The sequence below is a fragment of the Balaenoptera acutorostrata genome, chromosome 5 (assembly GCF_949987535.1).
Source record: "Balaenoptera acutorostrata chromosome 5, mBalAcu1.1, whole genome shotgun sequence".
Classification (NCBI taxonomy): Eukaryota; Metazoa; Chordata; class Mammalia; order Artiodactyla; family Balaenopteridae; genus Balaenoptera; species Balaenoptera acutorostrata.
Window position 1 is genome coordinate 77,745,609 of NC_080068.1, and position 20,609 is coordinate 77,766,217.

A 20,609-nucleotide genomic window follows, 5' to 3' on the forward strand; every position below is an offset into this window, starting at 1 on the left:
AGGTGTATCCTTATAATCCTCCCAACAACTCTCTGTGACACAGATACTACTAATATCACTCAATTACAGTTGAGGATATCAAGGCACAGAGGAGATAAGTAACTTATTTAAGGCTATATAGTAAGTGGTGTAGTTGAGATTTGAATCCAGGCTGTCAGGCTTCAGGGTGTGTGCTCTTAACCGCTGTGCTGGCTGCTTCAGTCAGTGTGAGAGGAGTCGGAGGGGTTACAAGCAAGGGAAATTGTCGGGGAGAGAGGGAATTCCAAGGTCAAGATTGCAGGGGCCAGGTCCTGGGGATGCAGTGTCTGTTTGGTGGCCACGCTGAGGTGTTAGTGATGTAGATGGGAGTTAGAAGTCAGCGGCATCGAGCCCATCCAGGAAGCACAGGGGCAGAACTAATGGTCTGGAGCCCTTTCTGTGTGCTGGGCTCTGGGGATAAAGCATTGAATAAGGTAGGTAAGGTCGCCGCTCCCTTGGAACTTCCATTCATTCTGGTGATGGAGACAGGCGATGGGAAAGCTACTCGACAGGGAAGATGGTTATGGATTGGGGTCCGTGCTGTGGAGGAGTCAGTGGTGTGATGAGAATTACTGAGCAGGGCCCACGTGACATAGGGCGGCAGAGGGAAGATGTCCCTGGAGAAGTGACATTTGATCTGTGATCTGAAGGATGAGACAAGCCCAGCCGCGTGAAGGATGAGGAAAGCTCATTGCAGGCTGTGGGAATAGGGACAGTTCAAGGGATGGAAAGGAGGCCTGGGTGGCCCCGGCAGAACGGGCGCGTGTTGAGGCTTGGTGGGAGAGGAGGTTGGGCAAGGAGGCGGGGCTCAGTTAGACTTGAGGGCCTTGGCAAGGAGTTTAGATTGTTTCCTAAGAGCAGTGGGAAGCCACTGAGTGTTAAGTAGATGGGTGGCATGGTCCCATGGGAGAGCCAGGGTGTTAACTAGATGCACCTGTTGGAGCACGCCGGGGCAGGGAGGAGGCTGAGAGAAGCAGGGAAACAAGGTGGGGAAAGAACAGTTAGGATGTTTCTCCCCCATCTGGTACCTTAAAAGTTTGAATCACAGCTGATGTGGCCTTTCTGCCTGGGGAAAGATGAACCTCACGTCAGATAAAGCTTCTTAGTGTTCGGGTTGTGATCAGGATTCACAGCAACAAGGCTCGATGCCTACCTTTTAGCCATTTGACTACCAATTTGTACCTATTTATATAGAGAGAGAAAAACCAGAGCATATGAACCTAAAGATGAAACAACTATTTTTGCTTTTATAGGTCTTGAATTTATAAAATATGACTTTATATGTTATAGATGCTTTTGGTGTGGGGAGCTGAAGACACTTTGGAAATACTGTAATTAATCACCTTCTCTAATGGATGACTTTCTTATTTATAAGGTGGAGACTCAAAATGGAGACACAGTTGCTCACTCACCCAGTACCCATATCCTGCTCCATTTTTGCTGTTAGAACCTGGATTTAATTCAGGGTGGTGTGGTGATCAGCCTCAGACAGTAGGTTGTGCTGGTCTAGGCCAACATGCCAGTCCTGACCCCTGACTTCCAAGCATTCCTTGTAGCCAGCATGGCCATGTGACCTAGTCCTGGTCAGTGGGACCTGAGAATAAGTCCCCTGGGATGGGGGTGGGATTTCTGGGACAGACTTATTGTCCTGATAAAACCTGACAAATGAGCCTGTCAGTACCCTTTGCTGCTTTCCTCTGCTTTCTGCCTCGAATGCTGATAAGATGTGTGAGTGCACAGCAGCCCTTATGTCACCACGAGGTAACAAGCAGAAAGGAGAAGCCAAGGGCATCACAGAGATACCTGCCCTGACATTGTTCCTGTTGAACCAACACTAGCAGCCCTGAGCCTGTCCACTACTTCCAGTTTGTTGAATCCACCGTTTGTTAGGTTTCTGATACTTAAAGGTGAGCACAATGCTAACTGAAGCAAATATGAAGATGCGGTATTATAAGTTTCGTCCTGTGTGTTGTGATTACCTCATAAATGTCCCTTGATATTCAGTATGACCTTTAGCCTGTGTGAAAACAGTTTCTGAAAAGGAAGTTGTAACTTGTATTAAAAGTTGTTCACAGTTGAAGATGTTGAGTTGTGGCCTTAGAAATATAATTTTTTAAATAAATGAATTCGTCTGTGTGAACCTGCTGTAGCAAGTACCACGGAACCATACTTCATGGCCACTATCTTCCTTATGGCCTTTTGTGTGATGGTCTTAGTCAGTGTTCTGGTGAACTACATCGTATTTATGGCTTTATAGGAAAGTATAATAGTACTAGGGGTAATAGCATAAATAGTCTGATTTCTTAAAAATGTGAAGCTCCAACAGGCTTTATTGGATTTCAGGGTAATGGTATTATTAAATTTTCTGCTTCTTTTCAAACTTTTTTATGGCTAAGTTCCACCCTGGTGGTTTCAAGAAATTTGGGGGCTGGATCTGTATTTTTATGGAAAAAAACTTGTCCTGGAATTCTCACTTGCTGAATTGAGGGGTAGGGGAAATAATTTGGATTTGTTTTTGTTTTTGTTTTGTTTTTTACTGTCTTGGTCTTTCGGTATAGCACTCAATGAATTGTTTTCCAGGGGGAAAGTAGAAATAACCCTGTGGTGTGCATCATGGAGATGATATAAAGTATAAAATGAAATTGTATTCTAAGCTGTTAGGGAAAAAAGGGACTATAAGTCATAGGGTCATCAAATTATAAAGAGAAAGGAATTGTAAACATCATCTAATAAAATCTCACTTTTTTCATAACCTTAGAACTTGAGACTTAAAACAATTAGTCATTCATTAAAAAAAAAAAAAAAACATGTGGTTACCCTATGCACCCTCTTCCTTAATGAAAGATTTTCCCAAAGGAACAAGGAGACATTGTTTGTATAACCCAAGGGCCTTCAGAAGAAAGCTTTATAAGCTGTCTGTTCTGACTGCCTCGTTTTACAGATAGGAAACTGAAGCCCGTAGAGGACGAAAGTTATTTCTTTAAGGTGGACCAGAAAGTAGCTCTTGGGCAGGTAGGGGCAGGACCATGAAACCTTCTAGATTTATTAACATCTTCAGGGCCGTGTGCTGGAATTCAGATGGCAGATGGATGACCTTGGGTAGATCAGCGTTTGAGCTCATCCTTGAGTGCTGCTGAGGGTTTGACAGGCACTGGTGGTGGGAGGCAGGGCATCCCAGGCAGAGCCACCGGTAGGAGCGTGTGAGTGGGACCATTTCAGGCAGTTCAGGAAAGGGTGCAGAGCCCAGTCTGGTGCCCCTTTGGGGTCAGGCGGTAGAGGAAAGGCCTCTGTCCATAGAGATTAGGGACAAGTTCAGGCCAGTTCGGGCCAGTGTGTGGAGCACCTTGAGAGCCCATCAATGGAGTGGGGATTTTATTTGGTAGCCAGTGAGGTGCTCTTAAAATAATAACGATGATGATGATAGCTAACACTTACACAGCCCAGGCTGTATGCCACCCCTGTTCTGAATGCTTCACGTGCTCTCGCCTGTTTAATTCCCACAAGCCTTTGATGTAGGTACTCTCGTCTCCATTTTACAGTTGAGGAAACTGAGGCACAGAGAGGTTAGATGACTTAACCCAAAGAGATACTCATAGGACATGATAGAGAAAGACTTCACACCCAGGACTGGCCCTGGAGTCCCACTTTTAATGGTCTGGAACATGGTCTGGTGGTGATAAAGGTGGTGGATTCTCTTAGGAAGATGGATCTGTAGGAGAGTGCAGGAGGACTGAAGTGAGGGCAGAAGGGTGGTCAGGAGGTGATGGAAGGCCTCCAGGAGAGAAGTCAAAGCTTGGCGTGGAAATGAAGGGAGGAGAATACAGCTCGCAGGAGCTTCTGAGATGGATCATGGTGCCAGGTCCCCAATTGCATACGGAGGCCGGGGAGGGACAGAGTCAGAGATAATTGAGACATCGCTTGGAGGTCTGCCTCACTGGATTTGGGAAGTTGAGAAGGAGATTTGATGGGAAGGTGGTGATTTATTTTTACAGAGCCCTCTTTTCTCACTGGTTTTTAACCTGGGAAAACTATCTGGGGAAAAGAGCCACGTAAGTGTATCCTAACAAATTTCTGAGTTTATGGACCCTCCCCAGCTCATCTATCTTAGCCTGGTGTTGGGCCCACAGTAGGTCTAAACAGTTATTTTTTAGACACGTTGTGATCTTCACAATTCTGAGGCTGCTTGTCCTCTTCCCAGCTTAAGAATATTGGGTGGGGCTTCCCTGGTGGTGCAGTGGCTGAGAATCTGCCTGCCAATGCAGGGGACACGGGTTTGAGCCCTGGTCCGGGAAGATCCCACATGCCGCAGAGCAACTAAGTCCGTGCGCCACAACTACTGAGCCTGCGCTCTAGAGCCCATGCTCTGCAACAAGAGAAGCCACCACAATGAGAAGCCCACGCACCGCAGCGAAGAGTAGTCTCCGCTCGCCCCAACTAGAGAAAGCCCACACACAGCAACGAAGACCCAATGCAGCCAAAAATAAATTAAATAAATATATATATATATATATATATATATATATATATATATATATATATATAGAATATGGGGTGTGAGAGCAGGAGAGGTGATGGGTGTGGTTCTGCATCTGGAGGTCACCTTTTGTTTCGGCTTCCCCAGCAGTGACCCTTTACTTCCGCTTTCCTGTCCACCCTTTACTTCCGCTTTCCTGTCCGCCCTTTAGGTGTTGATGGGAGGGAGATGGAGGAGATGGTGGTGTTCCTTTGTGAGTGGGCATCCGGTGCTGGGAGGAACGCCCTGTTCCGGTGGCGGCTCTGCCCGCAGGTCAGGGCTGGGAGCAGTGTTCTTCCCTCCTGTCGCCTTTCTGAGAAGGCCGATCCTGGCCTGGCAGGTCTTCTCTGAGGCCTCTAACTGCAGGTCCCAGCTGAAGGACCCTGAAGGGACAGCAGTAGCAAGATCGGTAGCTAACATCCTTCTGGGAAAAAAAAAAATCCTGAAGTGGATGAGAGAACATGGCATTTACGGTTTGGGTTTATGTTTCATCACAATATCTGCAGTCTTGGGCATTTTCTTCTCCTCCTTTTCTTCCTCTCCTCCCTCCATCATTCCTTCTCCTTCCATCCTTCTTTTTTTCCCCTCTAATCGGAGGAGTTGCTAATTGGGCAGGGTCAGTAAATGTGATGCACCTATTGTTGTATTTGATTTTGGTTTTACATCTTCATCTCCCAGGGAAAGGTAACCCTGGCAAGTCACATAAGCATCGGTTGCGTGTGGAATTTATACAGCATGCGCTATTCTGGGTCTGGCTACAAGGGGAAGATGAAGGGACAAGAAGACTGGGCTATCCCTGTCCTCAAGCCCCTTAAAAACCTTGGAAAGACAGGATGCATATGTGGGTTCAAGGCCTGGTCCAGTCACTAGCAAAAGGTCCACGCGTGGGTTCTCTTGTCTCTCATCTGTAAAATGGGGGAGGTAATATTTGCGTCAAAGGGGTGTTGTGATGCACAGATGGGACAGCATGTCTGAATACTGAGCACTTCTCTTATCTCCCTGTTCTCATCCAATTAAAAATTTCTGGGTAGTACCTTAGGATGATCCGAGAAATACTAGAGGGAGATGGGGGAATCTAAGTATTGTGTTAAACTGCTTTATGCATGTTTATTTCATTTCTGCCTAGTAACCATGTTATTGTTATTCTTATTTTCAAGATGAGAGAACTGAAGTTCAGAGATGTTGAAAACAAAATAGCATCATCACCTGCTGCAGATATGACCTGGAGCAATTATTCAGTATTTTGTTGCCTGTTAACCTCATCTATAAAATGGGGATAATAATAGTTCCCTCCTCATAGGGTGATTATAAGGATTGAAATGGTTAATATACATAAGTCTTGAAACAGTGCCTGGTAAATAGTCAGTGTGATAAAAGTATTAGAAATTATTGTTATTCAGACAATTTCCAAATCTCTTCTAAGCCACTCTATGGTGAAATCAGGATTGATTCATATGCATATTGTGTTGAAATGGGATTAAACTATAGTTTTTGAAATGTAGAGTGGATTTGGTTTTCATGGAGAGGGATTGGGGAAGTGATGTTAGAAGCATCAGGAAAAGTCCAAAGGGGAGGGGAAAGGATTTCTCCGGCAGAAAAAGAGAGCTCCAGAGATAATTAGGAGGCAGGTCAGAAGGAAAGCTCTGTGTTGCTTTTGTTAGGCAACGGGAGAGAAGCCATTTCCTGATTGCTTGGTTATGACACTCACCTTCTCCTGGAACCCGTAGGTGAGGGATCAATAACCTCTGTAAATGGGATCTTTGGAGTCCCTGCTTCACCAGCTCCCTCTTTCTTTCCACTTCGTGGAAGAGGCAGTAGAGTAGAATATTAAGCTAAGCATCCTGCAATCAGTAGACCAGGTTTGGAGCCTGAGCCCTGCTGCTTATTAGCTGCCTGATGTTTTGCAAGTTTCTTAATCTCCATATAGCTCCGTGTCCTGCTTGTGAAAGGAGGAGAATAATGGTGCCCACCTCCTAGGGCTTGTAAGATCTGAGAAAGATTGTGCACACTGTGTATGTTTAGCTCAGAGGAAGCCTTCAACAATTGTTAGTTACCCAGGGCTTAATATTATCCCCGGAGCTTTGGTTAGAAATTCGGGCTCAGTAGGCAAGCCATATGTGGTGACCTTTGGGAGCATAGCCTATTCTGGATGAATCTCAGCCCAAACCGTAAAAGATCCTTGGCTCTTATCACTGTCTCAGTCAAGGATCTGGCATGGAATCTTGAGTCGCTTTTGAGGTATACGTTTATCTGCCTCTCCTTTCCCTCAGAAAAGTGTCTTAGAGCTTAGAGGAGAAGAGAAGTGGACATAGTTTCTTCTTCTGCTGGGTTCAGAATACCTGGACCCTCATTTCCCTTCCTCTGGTTTTTAATTCACAACATTACTGCACAGTGGGACTTTTATATTTAGCAACTGAAACACAATTTCATTATAAACTAATAATTTTGCACTTGTAGTCCTCGTCATGCAGAGATTTTTCTCATTACCTCCTTTGTTCTCACTACCGAGATAGGATAGGGGAATGAATAATGGGTTTCTCTAAGAAATATTAACAGGTGACAAAGTGAACTAGATTCCTCAGAGTCACAAGTCAAGAAGTCAGATCCCATGTGTCCTGACTCCCCATTCCAGTGCTCTTTCCACAAGGCCATGGTTCCCCCAGCCTTCCGTCTTGCCTCTGTTAATAGGGCCTGCCGGGTGTTCCATGCTGTCTACGCTTGGAATGGCTTCGCTTTCTGATGTAGGCATTACCAAATGACCTGTGTCAGCTCTGTGGGGAAACTTGAAATCCTTTCTTCAAAAACTCACGCATTCTACTTCAGATGAAATCATTTTCCTTGGCCAATTTAACAAGATCCTTGCTCTTTCCTTTCCTTTAATTATCTTGTTAAAAAAAAAAAAAAGAACTGGAGAAGACCATTGCTTTATGAGGCAGTTCATCTCTTATGTTTTCTCTGAGAGGTATATTAAAGCCCAGTTAAGCAAATTAAGGCTTCATCTCATTCTTGTTTGCGATTGTTCTGTTTGGTGCTTCGCTATCACCGCCGTCGGCATTTCTCAGGTGTATATTTGGAATGTCTTGGAGTATAGATTTATGAAAAGATGTTACCTTTGTTCCATGAATTGCAGGCACTGTGAGCCATTTCCATATAGTGCCAAACTGTCACAACAGGGTTCTTTGCTTTTTTAATCTCTTCCTCTCACCATGAGAAGTCCTATTAACGTGTTTTCTGAGCTGCAGAGTAAAATCTGTCAAATACAGCATGGAAAGCAGTTGGGTGGTAGCTGTCTTCCTTTTCACCAACTCTGAACTAGTCTTCCTTAGTAAAACTTAGCCTTGTCACCGTTTACCCCAGAGCCTTCATTTATGAATAGGAGACATATGCAGTGCAGGTAGGGGAATGGGATGGGTTGCTTGCTACTTCTTTACCTATTTATTTTAAAAGATATATGGCATGTGTGTATATATATCTTCAAGTACACACTTTATTTCTTTCAATTTGAAAATAACTCTTTTGCTCTGAATATGAAAACACTTCATATTCATTATTAAAAAATTTACACAAATCAACATATGAAACATTAGAAGACACTTTTCTAAATCCTACCGCACAGAGATTACTGCTGTTAACATTTTGATGAACTTGTCTATTCATTCCTTTATGAACTATTTATTAACTTTGCCAGTGTTCTGCACCTACATGAAACTTTATAAAAGTACAGAAAACTAATAAGATTAAACCCCATACAGACTTAGTATTAAGAAGAAAAAAAGGGAACACAGTTATATCCTTATAGACAATGAAAACATGCTAAAAAGATATGCTTAAAAAAAAACTAACATATTATTTCAAAAGAAAAAGAGATAATTAAAAATTATCCAAGACATGAAAGAACAGCATAATCTGAATTAGAAAAATCTCAGACAAGATGACAGAGCTCAAAGAATTAGAAATTTAAAAAAAATCACTTTAGAAATAAATTCTTAGATGGAACACAAAATCAGATAAATACCACAAATACTGCCCTAAGAGAAATTAACGGTGAAAAGGAGGAAAAAGTTAAAAATTGAAAGGAAATGAAGAAAGAAATAAAATTTGGAAAAAGGTGACAGATATTAAAAATAGGAAAAGAAGATCGAACATACCATAATAGGAAAAGCAAACCAAAGCAAGGGAACAGTACAAATACTATATTTCAAAAAATTTTCCTGAGAAAAAGATTTTAAATGACATTTTTAAAGGGCAAATCATGTATTTTAGGATATCAGCCTAGAACAATCAATGCCAAGATGTTTTAGTAAAATTAGTGGATTAAAAAGAAGAAAAAGCAAAGTCCTTTGGGCATCTAGAAAAAAAGAGAAAAACAGCAGCAAAAGAATTAGATTGTTCTCAGACTTTTTGAAGAAACCTTTTATAGCAGAAGAAAATGGGATAACATATTTAAGGTCCTCTAAGAGAAGAAAATATGAGCCTGTACTTTTTATGTCTAGCAATATTGACTTGCATATGTGAAGAACACCAACATTGCATTAACATGCAAGAAGTGAGAGGAGGAAATATTGTTCCCATGAACTCTTCTTAAGGAATCTCCTAAAGAGTGAGCTTTAAACAATGAAAATAACTGGAGAGATACAAGATGAGCCAGGACATCTCAAGATAATAGCTAGCAAGGTTGTTATCAAAGATTATTAGGACCATGTCAAAAGGACTCAGGAGCCAACTTGAAGAGGCTTCTACTGGCATGGGGCAATTAGAGCTTCAAAAATAAGAATTCCAAGTATGTTTAAATCTGTGAGGGTTGATGATAAGAAAAACAAATTATTGGTTACCTGAGGTTAATGGATCACCAGTTCATTGTCTTAGAAGTGGTCAAGAAAGAACCAAGTGTTTACCCTGCCTTTCTTATATGAACAGATCACTGGATAACCATGTAGTAGATGAGGGGAGGCCCTTCCTAAATTTTTTTCCACCCAGTAAATGAGAATGAAATGAGAGAATTAGACTATCATTATTTTGCAACCCCCGTGATTTAATGGATCCGGGCATTGAGTGATAATGGCACCTGACATTAGAAACCCAAGAAAACCAGATATCGTGTGCTTCCTGATGAAAGATCATACAACCAAATGGATTGAATCTCAGTGTTTTTCAAGCCTCTGAATACAGCTGCCAATTTGCAGGAAGGGTGGAGGAACATGTTAACCTGCACCATGAATATGTAGTCAGCAGAATTCATACTGTGGAAACTCCATAGTTCAAGTGGTCCAGATTCTCTAAGGAATAAATTGTATGATAAAGAGAAGGATAATGGGGGAGGTAAACATAACTTAAAATACATGTCATATTTTTAAAAAAATGGATAAGAATTAACTGTGTTGACCAGAGTTGTAACCTTGGGTAATGATATCATAAAGAAACACAAGGAAGTGAATATGATAAGTTCAAGATAGTTTGTTTACTTTTAGAGGAAAGGAAGAAATTCATGGAGGGCATTTTGAGTTGGCTAGAAAAGTCTGTTTCTTGATCTGGGTGGTAGTTATAAGAGTGGTTTGTTTATAATAATTAATAAACTGTTTTGTGTGATTTTCTAAATCTGTGTTTTATTTTACCATAAAAATAGTTTTAAAAATTTATGAAAGAATGACACTATACATGCTGCCTTTGTTCCAACTTTTTATTCTAATTTTCAAACATACAGAAAAGTTGCCAGCAGTGGGTATGAAATGCCAGTATACTCATCATACTGTTTTATCGTTAGTTTTTCATTCAATATTTAGTAGAAATCTTTCTATATAACTAAATATAGAAATATCCTCACTTTTAAATAAATGATGCATAGTATTCCATCGTATAAATTAAATCAGTCTTCTATTGATGGACATTTAACTTGTTCCTGGTAGAAATAATGGTGCTTATATGTCCTTATGACAAATTCCGAAAATTTGCTGTCATGGAATACTCTTATGTGCAACATGTAAATGGTTGTGTATTGTGAATGAACAACTGTAGAAACCAAAGATGCAGCCTATATTGATCAAGACAGTGCTATGTGACTGAGGGAGGGCATAAATCTCCAAGAAAAAACTTGATTCCCTGAAGCAGGGTCCTCACACAGCATCATACCTTCCCTGGATCAATTCAGGTTTAATCCCAATGGCTCTTCTGTTGTCTCATTTTGGTTGTTGTGGGTATAGTTAGTGTTATCATTTGTCTGTTGCCACAGTAGCGCTACGCAATGAACCACCCCAAAATTTAGTGGCTTAAACGGTAGCCATTAGTTTCTACAGAATGGATGAGTCATTTTTACAGCCTTTGCTAGGTTCACTCATGTGCTTTCAGTCAGCTGCCGGTATAGTTGCAGATCTCTGCAGGGCTCTCCCACATGTCTGATGGTCAGCTGGCTTAGGCTGATCTCAGTGGCCTTGGCCAAGAGGACTCAGCTATGCTACCCAAGTCTCCAACATCCTTTCAACAGGCCAGCCCGGGTGTGTCCTCGTGGCGGTGGTACAGATCATATCTTTCTCAGGGGGCTGGAAATGGGCTATGCTTTGCCAGCTTCTGTGCCATCCCACTTGCTAACCTTCAACTGACCAAAGCAAGTGACATAGCAAAGCCAGTCAGTGAGAAGGGACTGCAAAGCGACAGACAGCGAGGATACAGAGAAGCTGCTGATTGAGGCCATTAACGCATTTCATCCTCCAGCAGCAAATTCTAAGTTGGCACTTCCTTTTTAAAATTTATTTATTTATTTATTTATTTATTTTTGGCTGAGTTGGGTCTTTGTTGCTGCGCGCGGGCTTTCTCTAGTTGCAGTGCGCCGGGGCTACTCTTCGTTGCGGTGCACGGGCTTCTCATTGAGGTGGCTTCTCTTGTTGAGGAGCACGGGCTGTAGGCACGTGGGCTCAGTAGTTGTGGCTCGTGGGCTCTAGAGCGCAGGCTCAGTAGTTGTGGCGCACGGGCTTAGTTGCTCCGCAGCATGTGGGGTCTTCCCAGACGAGGGCTCAAACCTGTGTCCCCTGCATTGGCAGGAGGATTCCTAACCACTGCGCCACCAGGGAAGTCCTAAGTTGGCACTTCTTAGAAGCATTAAACATTGCTGTTATTTCTAAACTGCAGATGTTATACTTTTGAAATATGAAAAATGGGGATCAAGTATGTTTGTGGAGGGAGCATAAAAATTTTCTTGTTAAGAGTTACAAAGGTAATTTGTAAGTGGAGAAACCTACATTTATTGTTTTGTCTTGAAAATATTTATTTTCTGGTTGTTGATGTTTTACCCTGGGATATAGTTCCGGAAACATGGTTTTTCCTGTGTTTATTTTTCTTTGTTCTTGGAGTTGCTTTTGAAATCTGGCTTTGAGAACATTGACTCAAGTAAGATAAAAAGCTAAAATCACAAATCAACCTCTTGAAGTGTTTTTGCTTCAGATATAGACATTAGCGATAGGATTAGTCCCTGTACCTTTATTGTTGCAATTTTTTCCCTCTATTTTAAGTTGTAGAAGTGGTAAATTTAGGCTCTTCCAGAACAGTGATTCTTAACAGCAGATATGCAGCACCCAGGTATGCAGATGGCAAGAAATTGTACTAGTAATTATATGTCAAATTAAAAAAAAATCAAGTTTATTCCCATAGTGTGCAATATTATATGTCACACCTCTCTTCTCCATGGAAAAACAAAATGCTGAAATAAAAATTTGCATATACATATACTTATGAAATACTCTTTATTGTGTATGCATCATAAAATTGCACACACTTTAATTGTTTAATGGAAACTGTGTGTTGTGCTAAGGCAATTTAAAGGATTTTTCAAAGTAAGTTTGTTGTCAAGTTTTGCCTCATTTTCTGACTTTAGAACCCACCTGCAGAGTGAGATACAATTTTACACGCTTGTTCTTTTTTTTTTTTTAAATGATGGTCTGAACACAGGCTTATGTATTTATTTAGTTTTTGGTTGTGCTGGGTCTTCGTTGCTGTGCGCAGGCTTTCTCTAGTTGTGGCAAACGGGAGCTACTCTTTGTTGCGGTGCGCGGGCTTCTCTTGTTGCAGAGCATGGGCTCTAGAGCACAGGCTTCAGTAGTTGTGGCTCGTGGGCTCTAGAGCACAGGCTCAGTAGTTGTGGCTCGTGGGCTCTAGAGCGCAGGCTCAATAGTTGTGGCTCGAGGGCTCTAGAGCGCAGGCTCAGTAGTTGTGGCGCACGGGCTTAGTTGCTCCGCAGCATGTGGGATCTTCCCGGACCAGGGCTCAAACCCGTGTCCCCTGCATTGGCAGGCAGATTCTTAGCCACTGCACCACCAGGGAAGCCCCACCCAATATTCTTAAGCTGGGAAGAGGACAAGCAGCCTCAGAATTGTGAAGATCACAAAGTGTCTAAAAAATAACTGTTTAGACCTACTGTGGGCCCAACACCAGGCTAATAAGGTAGATGAGCTGGGGAGGGTCCATAAACTCAGAAATTTGTTAGGACACACTTAACGTGGCTCTTTTCCCCAGATAGTTTTCCCAGGTTAAAAACCAGTGAGAAAAGAGGGCTCTCTAAAAATAAGTTCTAGAATCAACTGGGTATTAGGTTCTCAGTGGCTGAAAAGAACTTTATTCTGGAGGCCTTTGGATTGGGAGTGATTGTGAACAGAGCAGTGTTTGTCTGGCGTTGTGGAGCTGGGATGGATCTGAGGGGAGGTGTCAGGAGGGATTAGACTGAGGCCATGATAGGAATTACGGAACCAGGTGAAGTACTAAGGGTCTAAAGAGGCAGTGCACAGGACAGAGAGCGAAGTAAATTGAGAGGAATTTGTCAGATTTTTTTTTTTAACTGTATTTGGGGAAGAGAGGTAAAGTGAAATTCTTTGTCTTATTTTTATTTTTTATCTTTTGTTTCTCTGGCATCCTTTAAAAGTACATAGGAAGTTCTCATCACAAGATAAAAAAAAGTTTTGTAACTGTGTATGGTGATGGATGTTAACTGGACTTAGTGTAGTGATCATTTTGCAATATATAAAAATATCAAATCATTATGTTCTACACCTGAAAATATAATTTTATGTCAATTATACCTCAATTAAAAAAATAAAAATAAGTAAGGCAGTCCTCCTTTCAAGGTATTTACCCTCTGTTGGGAAAGAAGATAAAAATAAAAATTTAATGTTGTGCCTTAAGCGTAATAATAGAAGTGTGTAGAAAGTTTAGTGGTGGGATAATAGTGATTAAACAAGTAGGTAATTCAGAGAACATTTTATCAAGGATGCAGTACTTGAGCTGGATCTGAATGGATGAACACTTGGGAGTTTTCATTTATTTTTGGAAAAAAGGAGTTACACACAACTTTAGCTTATTAAGGAGTAATTTCTCATCCTTATAGTCAAAGGATCAGGCAGTGAGAGCAGGAGAAGACACCAGTTTTGCACACGGTTGCTGAAAGCTGGCTGTGAACCTCCGTGGTGGTGGGCCGTGCTCACCCTGCACGCTGTTCTCTCTTCCTTCAGACCGGGAGTGGTTACTTGCTCTTACTGGTCCTGGGGTCTGCATTATCTCTTGTCATTTTCCTACTCTGCCCACTTTAAAAAAAAAAATAGTCCTTTAATTAGACCCTCCTCAAAATATTCCATTTGAATGTGTCATCTATTTCCTGTTTGAAGCCTGTTGGGTACAGTGTATAATTACATGTTGAAGAAAGGTAAAATACACAATAAAAATAAGGGAAAAATTCTTTTTATTCTAAATTACAAACACAATATCACAAATAAAAAGACCTGTCAGTTACTAAGGCAAATGGAGCACATAAGGACCTGATTATAGTGAGATAGTTTACTGAAGCATTCTTGGTCTGGGCGTATCATATTGACAAAAATAAAGGCATTGAGGATTGGAGTGTTATCATATAAAACATTGAACTAATATATATGTATATAATTTTGAATTTTTATATTTATGTCCAATGGGGAGGAAAAGTACATAGCATCTTATACTGAACCAAAATACAAGTGGGCATTCAGTTTACTTGTTCACTTTTTTATTTGTTTACTAGTGCTTTTGTGATTTCTGCTTAGGCTGCTCCTCTGTGGTCATGTTGGACATTTATTGAGCTCCAGTGGCATTGTCACAAGGCACATAAGCATTATGGATTTTCCTAAATGTGACACATAAAAACACTGCTGGAAGGGAAACCTGTTGCTAAATTGATTCATTTAATTTCATTGTTTGTTTTGAAATCACAATTATATCTCTTTTTTTTTGGCCACGCCCCCAGGCTTGTGGGATCTTAGTTTCCCGACCAGGGATTGAACCCAGGCCCCAGGGATTGAACCCAGGCCCCGGGAGTGAAAGTGCAGAGTCCTAGCCACTGGACCACCAGGGAATTCCCACAATTATATTCTTAACGTGGAGCTTGTGGTGGCCTACCCTGGGTCTTGGGTGTCTTGGCAACTCAGTATGTGATTTTTATGGAAACAAAGGCACTTGCTCTGAAAGCTGGTATACCTCCCCTAGCTTACAGCTGAGGGAGCATTTGCTTTGCTTTTTCTGGGAAAAGAAGATAGTATTTTGAGTAGGGTAAAGTTTCAGAATCCACCTACATTCCCTAGGTCAGTACTTCTCCAATAGAAATCTAATTCAAGCCACATATATATGTAAGTTGAAATTTTCTAGTACCCACATTTTAAAAAATGGGTGAAATTAATTTTAACAATGCATTTTATTTAACTCATTATACTCAAAATGTTATCATTTCAACACGTAATCAATGTTTTAAAATTATTGAGATATTTTACATTTATTTTCATGCAAAGGCTCCAAAATCAGCATGTTTTAACACTCAACTCAGATGTAGAATTTTCACTGGAAATACTTGATCATAAAGTTTAGAGTTGGAAGTAGATTTACCTACCCAAGAAGTTCCAAACTTACTTAAAATGTTTCCCCCAAAGAGTCAAGCATCTGTTTATAAATTTATATTTAAATTAATGACAGTGGGCCCTTGAGCAATACTGGATTAAGCATTCCCTTCACATCCCAGGATTCAACCAACCACAGATCACGTAGGACTACAGTATTCACTATTGAAAAATAAATGGGTGTAAGGGGATCAGCTCAGTTCAAACCTGCATTGTTTAAGGGTCAACTGCATACTTAAATAAAATTAAAAATTCACCTTCCAAGTGTTAGTAGCTCCATGTTGCTCTTAGTGGCTACCTGCTATAGAATATTCTTAAAACCATACTTGAGTGCTTTTATACTTTCTCAGGTTATTATTTATGTAGAATTAATCCATGCTACAAAGTCCTCGGAAACTGTTTTACTACATTACATTTATTCATCAAGGATATAAGCACCGAGGGAAAAACAGTTCTGCATTTTGTGCTTCATCTCCAGGGCTAGGGAGTGCCTTGCATAGCGTTTAGGTGTTTAATAACTTTATCCTGCTAAATCCTGTTTAGTCTGCAAATTGCAACATAAATTTAACTTTCTCAGGGGAATGTTTCCTGACTCTCCAGGCTATCTATATCACCTGTTCCTTCATTAAATTTTCTCATAGAACTGAATTCTTTTCCTCTAGAACATATATACTTACACACTGATTTGATTAATTTTCTGATTAATATCCATCTCCCCAGCTAGTCTATAAGTTCCAAAAGAGGGAAGAATGGGTTTTTTTTCACTAAAGTGCTTCGTGCTCCCAGCATAATTCATGGCACATATGGATTAAGTATTGGTCAGATGATAATACTAGCACAGGGCCTTTTTAAAAATGAAGTGAGGGGCTTCCCTGGTGGCGCAGTGGTTGAGAGTCTGCCTGCCAATGCAGGGGACACGGGTTCGAGCCCTGGTCTGGGAAGATCCCACGTGCCGCGGAGCAGCTGGGCCCGTGAGCCACAACTACTGAGCCTGCGGGTCTGGAGGCTGTGCTCCGCAACAAGAGAGGCCGCGACAGTGAGAGCCCCGCGCACTGCGATGAAGAGTGGTCCCCGCTTGCCACAACTAGAGAAAGCCCTTGCACAGAAACGAAGACCCAACACAGCCATAAATAAATAAATAAACAAATACTTAAAAAAAAAAAAATGAAGTGATTAGCAGAATGTCCAATTATTAACTTTATAGAAATCAGAGTTTGTTTTGTGTTGGGGAAAAAGGAATATTTTATTTTAAGTATAATACAAACTAAGATATGCAAATTTTAAATTTTTGTTCAAGCCTTTTCAAAATACTCCTGTAAAGCCTTTTCTTAGCTTTCTTTCTACTTTATTGGTATTCATTTTCTTGATAGCTATCATATCTGCTATGCTTATAACTGAAGGTATACTGAAGACAAAAACTGAAAGAAAGGAAAAGTGAATTGTGAAATACCTTTAAGGAGTTGAGAAAGATATAGGGCAGAAGCAAAGGTGCATAGAGGAAACATCTCTTGCTGTTTCAGGACGGTTTAAATTAAGCCCACCCTTTTAATTATACCAAAGTAATGAGCCTTACCCACAATATGTGCAAATATAATTTTAAAATGTATGGTGGACCAGTAGACAAGGTTGTCAGGTCATTATCTAAATCATAAGTTGGAAGTAATGCCCGTTAAAGGTTACTAGTTTGGAAAGGTTAGATTAGAATTTAGTCTTTGTAAATATAAAGTTTCTCAACTTGAATAATGCTTTAGAAAACCACTAACATTTAACTTTTTTTTAACATTTCATGGAAGTATAGTAAGCATACAGAAATGTACACATAAGGGTACATCTTGATGAATTTTCACATCCAGATCAAGAAGTATATTACCATCACAACATCCCAGAGGCCACTTTCTTGCTTCTTCCCCTTTCCTGCCCTCCAGGGCAAACTATCTTGACATAATAGATAGGTTTTTCCTGTTTTTGTACTTTATATAAATGGAATCATGCAGTATCCACATTTGAATTAATATAATGGTTTGTTATTCTAAGTGACACATCTGATAGCAACTCATTGAAAACAAAGTCTGTTTTCAGTTTTCCTTGTTATGTATCTAATGTGGTAAACTGGCGGTTTACCAGTGTATCTAGTTCTTTATTATTCCTTTAAGACATTTTCTATGTAAATGCAAGTATGTGTGTGTGTATATGCATACACACATATAGCATATATGTATATGCTTTTAAAAATTTTACTCAAATTCGATCATGCATATTATTTACCTTTGTGATGTGTCTTAAGGCCCCTTTTGTGTCAGGTCATGTAGATTCGATTCATTTTTTTGTAATGGCAGCACAGTACTCTGTTGTATGGCTGCATCATAGTTTAATGAAGCTCTTATCCACTGATGAACAGCTAGATTGTTACTGATCTTTTGCTTTTAGAACAACAGAGTCTACGTAAGTTTATTTGTAAAATAAATTCTTAGGAAAGGAATTGCTGAGCAGTAGGGTCCATGCATTTTAAATTTGCTCATATATTTCTAAATGGCTCTGCAAAGAGTTTTACCAGTTTTTACTCCCACCAGCAAGATTTAGAAATTCCTGTTTCCAGTGTCCTTGCCTTAGATTATGTGTTATCAAGCTTACTAATCTTTGCAGTTGGCTACAGGAAAACTAGTAAGTCATTGTTACTTAAATTTGCATTTTCTTCGGTTTTGAGTGAGGTTAGTTGTTAGGACTTGTTTCTGTCCTTTGCTCATTTTCCTACAGGCTTGTTTATATTTTTCTTAATTTCAAAGAGCTCTTTCTATATAAAAGGAATTTACCTTTTTATGTCATCTGTGGTGTGAACTTTTTTTTTAATTTGAAGTATAGTTGATTTACAACGTTGAGTTTCAGATGTACAGAAAATTGATTCAGTTATATATATATATATATTCTCTTTCAGATTCTATTCCATAATAGGTTATTTCAAGATATTGAATATAGTTCCCTGTGCTATATAGTAGGTCCTGTTAGTTATCTGTTTTATATATAGTATATATATATATCTGTTAATCCCAAACTCCTAATTTATCCTTCCTCCCACCTTCCCCCTTTGGTAAACATAAGTTTGTTATCCATGTCAGTGAGTCTGATTCTGTTTTGTAAATAAGTTCATTTGTAATGAATTCTTTTTTCAGTTTGTTTTTTGTCTTTGTTGTGTTTATAGCCTTTTTTTTTTTCCTTAACAGAAGGTTTAAATTTTTGTGGTGAAATTTACTAGTGTTTTTCTTTACTGGCTTCTGAATTGTGTGTTCTTAATGAGAAAAAGCATTGGAAACTTGAGATCGATAGATAGATAACTTAAACTTGGCATGGAAAAAAATCTCAAGAAATGTTTGTGGGAAATGTGGTTAAGCAGGAATTCAAATTTCAGTCAAAAGTGGTTTGGCCAACTATAAGTAAACCAAATTTGGACACTATCTGCCAAGATTTGCTTAATATTTTTAACAGCTTTTAGAAGAATTTTCAATGCTATGCTTTTTTCCTTTCATGCTTTGTTATTTGGAGTTTTAATTTCTCAAATGATCCCTCTTTTCAGATTTCAGATTATAACCTATTTCCTGCACCATTGCTGACGTCCAGTGACCCATGTCAGAAGTACTTCCAGGTCAGATATACTTTCACATGTTTCAGTGCAGCATACTAGTTGACTTAGAACTTTAACAAATATATATACTAGATAATTGTTTTGATGTTAAACTTATGATTTACTATAATAACATGTTTTGGCTTTTTTATTGTTTCTCACTAATGTACTAGAAAGGTAGATCTTTAAAATAAGATAGAAGAATTAATTGAACTTAACTGCATGCATGTATTAATTGCATGACTCTACTAATATCATAATGTGAAAACATTTTAGTTGACTGTAACAGAAAACTAAAACTCTGTCACATTTTGCCATGTAGGATTGCATGTTATAGCCTGTGAACTGTTAAATTTGAACAAAGGAGGCATTGGTGGTGAGTCTGCATAAACAGCATCTTAGGCATTGCGGCGTTTGTCTAGAATAGAGCTCCCAATTCAGAATTCTCCCTGGATCTAATGCTGATTAATTTCAGGCCTTAATAAGAAAACCAACTTAATTTCATTGTATGCCCCTTTCTCTGTGTCGTGATGGATGCTAGTCTGCATACAACGTGGTGTGGGATTTAATTTTTAGCCTCATAGTAATATAATAAGAAAAAAGCAATTGCAATGACATTTTGAATTAAACATAATATAGGACTGTAAGTGGCAAATAGATCTAGGTAGATTCTATATTTGTTAGGGCACATACCACTCTGCAAATTCTGAGTTTCTAAATAAGTAAATTTAAACCATGGACAAATAGATGTTAATGTCCCTAAATTCTAAAATTAAACTCAATAAGTATGTCCAAGTCTTTTTCTCCTTTATATAACACTGCATGTTACATCTCAACGGAGAACTAAAATTAAAACATAATAAAATAAACACTAAGCTAAGTAGAGGCAGTTGAGTGACCGGAAATATCCTTTTATTAAAGACAGCTGAAAACAATGTGACCAACCTAAATTCACACAGGAAAATTAGGAACTTAGAGGCAATTCTTAGAAGCCGGTTTAGGGGCAGGGAGTAGATTTTCTTTGTAAATCCATATTTGAGTAAGTATATTAATTTTGCAAAATCAAAGCAAATACATGTGTCCTTTGACGAATACATTTTAAGTGTTGAGAAGAATTCCTTCTAGGAATTCTTTAGCATTTAAAGTCTTTTATTACATTGCAAAATAGACTCAGCATGGAAACATAAGAATAAAGCTGACAAACATGTAAACGATGTGTTTCCCTCTAAATAGAGGCGAACTAATCAAATAACTTATAGAAATTTCTTATTGTCACTATATTTTGTTATACCAATTATTCACTTTTCCTGTTGTTACTCAAATTGCTTTATTCATTGGTAGTTATATAAGAGATAATGAAACCGTTATCCAGCGTGGTTTTTAATAACAGCTACTGCTATCATGCATTGGTATAAGATGTAACACATTTTACAAGGAAAACGGTATTTTTATTTCAGTAGAGTATCATTCCAGCCACTTTTTACCTGAAAATCCAATGGCAGCTAGTGAAGTAGAGTATGGACCAATAATTGGGATAAGGTTTGCTTTAAAGCCCATTTTCAACTCT

The 20,609-nt window shown here is 39.5% G+C and overlaps 1 protein-coding gene across 14 annotated transcripts in view; it reads left to right on the forward strand.

The window, feature by feature from the left end:
- The window catches only part of APBB2 (amyloid beta precursor protein binding family B member 2), a 379,382-nt gene that overhangs the window by 151,156 nt on the left and 207,617 nt on the right, over positions 1-20,609 (forward strand). For all 14 annotated transcript variants that reach the window (XM_057546265.1, XM_057546260.1, XM_057546268.1 and 11 more), the window contains one exon: positions 18,995-19,063. In XM_057546265.1, the coding sequence (XP_057402248.1) occupies positions 19,045-19,063 (19 nt within the window). In that variant the 5' untranslated portion in view covers positions 18,995-19,044. The remainder of the gene's footprint in view (positions 1-18,994; positions 19,064-20,609) is intronic.